Source organism: Leguminivora glycinivorella, chromosome 24, assembly GCF_023078275.1.
Source record: "Leguminivora glycinivorella isolate SPB_JAAS2020 chromosome 24, LegGlyc_1.1, whole genome shotgun sequence".
NCBI lineage: Eukaryota > Metazoa > Arthropoda > Insecta > Lepidoptera > Tortricidae > Leguminivora > Leguminivora glycinivorella.
The window spans coordinates 9,502,231-9,511,173 of NC_062994.1; the positions used below are offsets into that span (position 1 = coordinate 9,502,231).

General features: G+C 35.1%; 2 protein-coding genes across 2 annotated transcripts; both read right to left on the reverse strand.

Moving 5' to 3' along the window:
* Positions 1–861: 861 nt before the first annotated feature.
* LOC125238788 lies at positions 862–3,084 on the reverse strand. Its single transcript, XM_048146231.1, has 2 exons — positions 2,953–3,084; positions 862–2,322 (listed from the first exon to the last, which is right to left on the reverse strand). The coding sequence occupies exons 1-2, from the start codon at positions 3,055–3,057 to the stop codon at positions 1,456–1,458; spliced, it is 972 nt and encodes a 323-aa protein (XP_048002188.1). The 5' UTR covers positions 3,058–3,084; the 3' UTR covers positions 862–1,455.
* Positions 3,085–3,973: 889 nt separating this feature from the next.
* LOC125238546 lies at positions 3,974–7,015 on the reverse strand. The gene is made up of 3 exons (XM_048145880.1): positions 6,773–7,015; positions 6,000–6,254; positions 3,974–4,248 (listed from the first exon to the last, which is right to left on the reverse strand). Exons 1-3 carry the CDS (start codon positions 6,821–6,823, stop codon positions 4,066–4,068), a joined length of 489 nt encoding a protein of 162 aa, XP_048001837.1. The 5' UTR covers positions 6,824–7,015; the 3' UTR covers positions 3,974–4,065.
* Positions 7,016–8,943: the final 1,928 nt, after the last annotated feature.

Here is an 8,943-nt window from a genome sequence, read left to right on the forward strand (position 1 = left end):
ACTGTGAAATTCATCAAACCTATCTTTAAGTTATTATTTACCACGTAGAAACTGAATCTGACAGTTATAAAATGACGAATAAACATTCAAGTATTCTGTTAAACTTGAAGTTTATTGTTGTTTATTTCGGACTAAATTCAGTAATTTCTTGTTTCGGTTTGTATTGCGCAGTGTGCAGTAATCTTTAACGGCCCAAACCTTTTTCGTATAATTATCTAAAAAAAATAACTGGCCATCTAGACAAAACTCTGACCTATGTCATGACAAGCAAGACGTATTGGTAAATAAATTTATATATTTATAATAATAAAATTCATTTAAATGTTAATTGAAACTTTCTTAAATCCATTTAAAGTAGTAAATAAAGTAAAGCAAGAATATTAAATCCTAATGGCTTCTAATGGGTTGGCAACGCGAATGTGACACTCCTTGAGGTGCTTGAGGTGCAGGCGTTCATAGGTTACGGTGACCGCTTTCTATTAGGCGGATCTTATGCTTGTTTGCCACCGACGTAGTATATTAAAAAAATGCGGATAACAGAGTGACGAGGACATATCTGGACTAATAGGGGTAAGTCATCTTAGAGATATACATTGCTATTACGAGTATATTCGTTTTTGGTATTCAGTATCTTCAAATATACATTACCTATACATATAATATATTTTAGTAATAATATAATGTATTTTTGTAACGAAATGTATTAATGGTTGACAAATTACAAAGGTATTTTTTAATAATAATAAAATAAACCGTTTTGTATTCTTTTGTAAGCGATTATGTATTTTACTTTTATAAACATATTATAAAATGCCTAACTTAAGAAGTGAAATAAATAAAGAAGAAAATAAATCACAGTCATTTTGGCAAAATCTTTATTGCAAGGTTTTACAATTTCAAGTCTACTAGTAGCGCTTCAAATATTAAATCTGGAGAGAAGAAGCGCCGGAAGAAACTCTCCAGTCTTTTTTTTTTTTTAAATATTTTACACATAAAAGTTTTAGAATAGAATGAATTAAGTTAATAAATAAAACGATAAATAAATAAATATACGAATACGTCCGTGTTAAAAGTGACATTTTTAAACCAAGAATCTCACTTTTGACATTGACAGAAGAATGTCTTTTTTAAACCATCGAATAACTGAAATTAAGATTGGACATAAGTAGTTATTGAAAATTGAGATCTTTTTCAGACATGTCGGAAATGTTGCATTTATCTTATAGTCTCGTAAAAAAATATTTGTTCAGGAAAGACAAAAAAATATATTAAAATAAAAGTTTTCAATTATTCACGGTTAGTTTCACTAGACTTATGCCATCATCTACACTTGTCTTCAGTTACCTGTGATATGCATGTAACTGCGTCGAAATATCAGGAGCTTGACAAAAAAAAACAAAAAAAATCACGATGTTTATCCCGGTCAATATAAGTCTAGCGAAATTTAAAAAAAAATTAGTGGTGATGATGATGAGCTCCACACATGCACATCTCAATTGGATGTCCACAATGAGGGCACATTTGAGGGACACTTGATTCTTTAGGGCCCATACACAATTCCACAGACCGACCACATTTAGGACAAACGATCATACGAGTTTTACCATCAGCAGAGGTGATTTCAACAGGAGAGGTAATCTGAAGCTTAGCGGAGGTTCCTTGGGGAATAAAAGAGGTACCTTCAAAAACAGGAGAGGTCTCAACAACCGGAGAGATTGCTACAGCTGGTTTTCCGCATAGACATAAAGCTAGCGGACGACCACATCTCTGGCATAAACCATTATTCGGCTGGTTGCCGACAGCGTTTTTAGGAGCAACCACTAACAGGACACCACAGAGGCAATATTCTTTCGGGCGACCGCAAACAGGGCACAGAGATTGAGGTTTATTCTCTTCAGTTTCGGCAACCACTGATGGGGAACCACAGATGCATAATTCTACAGGGCGTCCGCAGTTCGGGCATAATTTCGGCTGGGCTACTTCCTGGTCACACTTACAGAGGTCGGCTGATAGTCCACATTGCGGGCAAACTGATGGAGCAGCGTCAGTTTGGGCAACCGTAGTGCCTTCAGTTACAGGAACTGCTGGTTGCTGGTTGCATTTGCATAGATGGATGGGGAGACCGCATGGGCCATATTGTTGGTTGTCGGTAGCAGGGGCGGGTTCCAATGGCTGGTTGTCCAGTGGCTGGTTGTCCAATGGCTGGTTGTCCAATGGCTGGTTGTCCAATGGCTGGTCTTCCAGGGGCGTCTCGATTATGGCCTCCGTAATAGTAACTTCAGTAGGTTCTAGGGCAGGGGTGATGGCTTGGGAGTGTGCATTCTATAAATAACATGTAAGTATTTTCATGTAAATTTGTCGCAATTTATTTTTTTTGAGCTCATGTAATGTCATGTCACTGAATAAATTATTTATTATATTTTTATGTTATTTCACATCTTGTAATTGAGTAATCAATGAAACAATGACCGTGGTGCAATACTACATGTATTTAAAAACTAGCTAGTGAATGATTTAATTAGTAAATGCTAGTAAGTAGTCTATAAAACATTTTTGATGACGAAAATTTAGTAACTTAATCGTATTAAATTTAATATTAATTAGGTGTAGACTTTGGACATAGTAAAATTGCTAGATTGAACTTATGAAATATATATTATTTTTTATGATTTTATGGAACTTAAAGAATTGTAATTAAATTAAATTCAATTTTTGTGTAATTTCAAAAATAGGTATGATTTCATATTACCCGAAAAAGTTTTAAGGAAGTATGTTGTGTGCCCTAGCTGGGCGCCATGGACTAACATTTTAATTTGTTGAATGAAATTAAAAAAAAACATACAGTAGTTTAAGTTTAAGTTATAAGTATACAACGCTATAAAAATACTGATATTAATGCTTATTTGTGGTTGAATGACATAAAATTAATTAAAAAGGTTAAAAAATAATTACCTGACAAAGCACTTGAAGACAAAAAATAAGAAAGAAACGATACGTCATTTTAATTATTTCCTTTAAAAAATAAAATACACCAAGTAAATGACAACGACAGCACATAAAGTGTGTCAATAGCACATTACGTATATTTATAGGTTGTACATAATGGAAAATATGTGATATAATTATATGAATTATAACACAGAACATAAGACAATATCACGACTGTCGCTTACGTCAAAGTTGTTAATTTTGTATGAATTCAATGCCAATAACAGCTTAAGTGCCAAATTCAATAAAATCCCTAATGGTATAAAAAGTTAACTTTATCTATAGGCATATGTAAATAATAGAATTGTAAAATAAAATATAGCACGAAATTCTTTGTTCATTAAACACGTGCTTCTCAACGGATTCGATGAGTTCATACTTATTGAGTAATTTTATGATAACATTGTTCTGAAAATTATTATGATAATGCAGGTACAAATTGTATCAGTGAACGCGCTATTATATCACGACACAAACAAAACAAAGGTTAGCTGGAAGAAAGACTAGGGGATATTCTAGGGGACCTTTGCACTGCCTATTCTGTGTCATAATTATATTTTTTGTTTTGTACTATAAAGAGTTCATAAATACATACATACAAAGCTCACATTTTTGAAACATATTTATAAATATTTAAATTTTTTGTAGCGATTTGAAATTAAAACAGAATTTATAAAATTTCCATAACGCAATACACAATTACAACACACTAAACACAACCCAATGTAGCCCTGGTATAACTGGTTGCCCGAAAAAACGCGTATAATAATGAAAAAAAAAAAGAGATTTTAGAGAAATATAAAATATGTAATAAATTCACATGACCTGTGTTGTTCTTATGTGAAAGTTTAGTACATTATTAAAATCGAGATTAAACTACCTATTCAAAAACTTGTTTGGTCCTTTCTATTGACAGTCTATTCTTAAATATTTTTTGTCGTTTGTGCAATACTTGAAATAAAGGTACAAAATAAAAAATACAAAATTTTATAAAAAACAAAATGTATTACTAAATGAAGTACAAAAAATCTTAAAGTAAACATCCACCGCATCCACATCCTAATCCGCATCCACATCCTAACAACCCAGGGAGAATGGCAAAGCTGGTTGCCCTAGCAACGCTGGTTGCCCCAGCAAACCTGGTTGCCCTAGCAACGGGGCGCCTAGTAGAAGATCGTTGTTAGGAAGAGTGTTGCCAAGAAGGTTGCTAACTATGAGGAGTTGGAGAGCATTGGCTAGGTTATTGGCTACGGAGTCGTCCTGTGAAAGAAATAACATTACATTACATAGACAATAGGCTAGTTTCCTATACTTAACATAAAATACACAATTATAAAGTGCATATAATTAGAAGTAAAATATGGACAGTAGTTATGTTTAAACATAATTTCTATTTAATAAGTCAAAGAGAATATAAAGTAAATGAATTGACCGTGACGTAACCGTGACGTAACCAGTTAACCACCATTTGCGGTGGTTCACGTGACCCTTAGCAATTAACGTTTAGAGCGTCGATTCGAATTGAAATAAAATCAAAATTCTAATTATAAACTGAAATAGATACTATACACTAAAGAAAAAGCGATCAAGCCCACTTGTGGCGAAGCCGGGAATCGAACTCGGGTCTCCAGATATCGCGGCTGACGTGTTCGACCGCTACACCACCCCGACCGCCGAGGTGCCCGTCGAAATTTCTCTAGTGTATGTTATCTCTGAAGGCTAGGCGCCTTTGACCAACTCTAAGGGCGAGCAATTTGTGCTTGCATCTCCTATATGAATCCTTTTGCAGGATTACGATATAGCGAGAGTATTTTTTATTTTTATATATTTAACTTATTTTTTTTCATATTGCAAATGTGTTGAAAAACATTGTAACTCGGGGCGTAATAATATAACAAACTCGAGTCTTCACATCGTGACAGCCAGCTTTTGACTTACTCTAAGTAATTTCAACTTCAACCCAACGTTGTAAACTGTATTATTTATTTTAAAAAATGCAAATAGAATGCTTTTTTACCGAAGAAAAAAACAAGCTATCTTTACAAAACTTATAATGTCACTGTTTGATACCAAAATTAGAGTTTATAAATTTCTACATACTTCAGCCTATGAAAGTTACAAAAGTTGTCCGTCTTCCTGTCAATTGTAACGTTCTATTTATCCTGTATAAAATTGCTAAAGTTTTACTTTCTTCTTAGTTCTTTTCTTTGACACTGATATATTCGCTAGCTAGCTTATATTATTCTTATAGTAGGTAAGAGGGAAATCGCCTGGAATAATAAAGAAAATATCTGGGCGACTGAGCTTCGCTCGGTTCTATTTTATTATATCACGTCTTTAGATACAAAAAAAAACTCTTATAAATACGAAAAAAACAAAAAAAAAACTATATTTCTGGCCGGGATTTGAAGCCCTGACACCCGCGATGTGCCTGCGAACATTAGACCTACCTCTTACGACTGAGCTATGTCCAGCCGATGCGCGGTCAGCGAAATTAACGAACATATTTTGCGTTTACTAACGCGAAAAAAAACTCATGAAAACTCGAAAATTCGCGTTTTCCAGGATCTAAGTCTACGCTAGATCGATTTTTCACCCCCGAAAACCCCCACATAACAAATTTCAGCGAAATCGTTAGAGCGGTTTCCGAGATCGTCGGTATATATATATATATATATATATACAAGAATTGCTCGTTTAAGGTATAAGATTAAAATATTATAGGACATTCTTATGCACAATGACTGGGTCCCATGGTAAACTCAAGTTGTGAGTACTCAAACATTGATCATCAATATCATCATCCTCCTTGCGTTATCCCGGCATGTTTCCACGGCTCATGGGTGCCTGGGGTCCGCTTTGAGAACATTCTCAAACATTGATATACATATACAAATACATGGAAAACATCCATGACTCGAGATTCTCAGGAACATACCTGTGCTCATCACACAAATAAATGCCCTTACCGGGATTCGAACCCAAGGACTGCAGCTTAGCGTTTACTTTACCTGAATAATAGTGGTGGTCGGTATACCATACGAAGCTACATAATCCACATCACAAACAGGGGCGTAACTAGCTTGGCAAACTGGCTGGCATTGGCACACCGGCTGGCACGGTGACACCACTGGTGGGCACGGTGTCACCACTGGTGGACACGGTGTCATCACTGGTGGGCAAGGGCTTTGGATGCTGGTCTTGGATACTGATGTCACCTGTGATTTACCGCAGGGGTTGGGAAATAAGGCTTGGGAGTAGACGTGCTGAAAAAAAAAGTAATAAAAATATGCTTTGGGTGACTTTGACATATAAAATTATTCCTAATAGTTCAAATTTTAATATATAATATTTTATGTAAAACAAAAGAATGCGTGATCAAATCCCGGTAAGAGCAATTTCTGTATTTATCACAAATCGTTTATATTCATGTTATGTGTATTTTTTTTATACCACGTCGGTGGCAAACAGGTATACGGTCCGCCTGATGGAAAGCGGTCACCGTAACCTATGGACGCTTGCAACTCAATGGGGTGTCACATGCGCGTTGCCGACCCACTAGAAACTTGTGTTTTTTGAAGAACCCCATACAGTAGTTCATCGGGAATACCTCGGCATAATTATGTATTTATATTTAACGTATGTATAATTAACGTAAGTACACTAAACTTAGTACCTACAAATATTGTATAATTTGAGTATTATAGGAAAATCTGTGATTCTTAAAATATCAGTAAGTACGTAGCAAAAATTTATAAAAACATTTCTAAGCAACTTTTAGTACCTGTGAACACAGCATCAGAAGAAATACAGACACAATATATTTACACGCCATTTTAATTATTTTCTCCAAGAAAAATACAAAAACTAACTCCACAAAATGCGTTATTAATTGGTTATTAATAATACGACACTATTATTTATAGGTTGCCCATATTGCAGTTTGAAGCAATATTCGGTTACAAAAGTTCACAAGAATGTAAGTTATGATAATTGTAATTTAAATTAAATATTATTAAATAACTATTTAATATCAAAAAAGTCATAACTGACACATATATTTAGGTTTTGTATGTTAATTGTTTTATCTATATATGTTACTAGTAAAATATATGGCTAAAATGTCGAAATATTTTACATAATAAAAATTACAGTTAAATAGTTGGTAAGCGTTATGAGTAATTGTTGATTATGATTACATTTTGTAATTAGTTACAATTTTGATGATGATAAGTTAAACTTACTGTAGATTGTAGAAATTGTTGATTATCACGAATTCTCTTCGATTAGGTATTTCAAATATTTTGTGTATTTTTTTTAAATTGTTTTTATTATCGTTTTGTTGTTAAAACGTTAACATCATCATCATCCTCCTTGCGTTATCCCGGCATTTGCCACGGCTCATGGGAGCCTGGGGTCCGCTTTGACAACTAATCCCAAGATTTGGCGTAGGCACTAGTTTTTACGAAAGCGACTGCCATCTGACCTTCCAGCCCGAAGGGTAAACTAATCCTTATTGGAAGTCCGGTTTCCTCACGATGTTTTCCTACACCGAAAAGCGACTGGCAAATATCAAATGACTTTTCGCAAATGAATTCCGAAAAACTCATTGGTGTGAGCCGGGGTATGAACCCGCGACCTTCGAAACGAAAGTCGCACGTACTTACCGCTAGGCTACCAGCGCTTCTTGTTAAAACGTAAACGAATGTATAAAAAAAATTGTAGGTACCTAATACCTCCATTTTTTTTTAAATACATTAAAAATCTCGTAACATTTACTTAAATACTTAACTCTGCTCAACTTTAACCTATATTACGACGAAAACAACCGGCCAAGTGCGAGTTGGACTCGCGCACCGAGGATTCCGTACAAAGTTTAAAATTATGTTTTTTTAAGATGTGATAAAAAATACAGTTTTCGCAATTTTTTCTTAATCTATGCTATAAGACGTTGGTTCGTAGCAACTATCAAGATTCTGAGTTGACGGGAAGTGCCCTGTAGATTTTGATTTCCCTGCGAGTGTTGAAAAATGAGGTATAAACGGCTGTATCTTTTATTATTTCACAGCTTTAAGGGTCAGTAGACCTGAGTATTTGGTATAAATTCCAGTTTGATACTTTCACGCCTTCCTGAGAAAAATGATCTTGACAGACAGACAGATGGACGGACGGATGGACGGACAACAAAGTGACATTATAAGCGTTTCGTTTTTCGTTTCGTTACGGAACCCTTTCACATTATCCTGTCCGATATCCGATGTCGGACCGATATCCCATACATTACAGGCGCCATCTTGGATTTTTTCCGTGAAATCCTTCCGACATCCGATATCCGATAAAACGGACTAAAAATGGATCAATTATAAAGTAATTTCAAGTATAAAACAGACAATTAAGGTATAAAATATAGATGAAGACAAAGTGCCAAAAGTATGTATACACGACTTTATTGCTTATACGTTAAGGTATTAATATTATAAATGGGAAAGTGTGTGTGTCTGTTTGTTTGTCCGTCTTTCACCAGGGGCGGCTCACTCCGAGTTTCTTCCGTACATTTCGACGGCCGCGAGTTCGCGGCCCAAAAAGTTTGACAACCTTCACGCTGCGCAATAGAACTCAATGTCGCATGCAGTCCGTTGACAGGTTATTGAGAGTGAGCCTTCTGTACTTGTACTTTTATATATTCTGTATCTTGTATTTTTTTTATATATTCTGTGCTTTCACGGCAAAATCGAGCGACGTATGGACATGGTTTCTTAAGTGGAGATAGTTGAAGGGATGGAGAGTGACATAGGCTACTTTTTGTCTCTTTCTACCCCCCACATCCCTAGAATGGGGGGTGGAAGTTTATATGGGGTATTTCGCAATTTTACCATTTAACGCGAGCGAAGCGAAGCCCCGAGCAAAAGCTTGTACGTACATAATTATTTAATATTATAAATGGGAAAGTGTGTG

Coding starts and splice junctions, on each gene's coding strand:
- LOC125238788 (XM_048146231.1), bottom strand. CDS start 3,057: ATGTGCTGTCGTTGTCATTTACTTGGTGTATTTTATTTTTTAAAGGAA. Junction 2,323..2,952: donor GTCTTCAAGTGCTTTGTCAG/GTAATTATTTTT, acceptor TGTTATTTATAG/AATGCACACTCCCAAGCCAT.
- LOC125238546 (XM_048145880.1), bottom strand. CDS start 6,823: ATGGCGTGTAAATATATTGTGTCTGTATTTCTTCTGATGCTGTGTTCA. Junction 6,255..6,772: donor TTCTGATGCTGTGTTCACAG/GTACTAAAAGTT, acceptor TTTTTTTTTCAG/CACGTCTACTCCCAAGCCTT. Junction 4,249..5,999: donor CGACCACCACTATTATTCAG/GTAAAGTAAACG, acceptor TTTCTTTCACAG/GACGACTCCGTAGCCAATAA.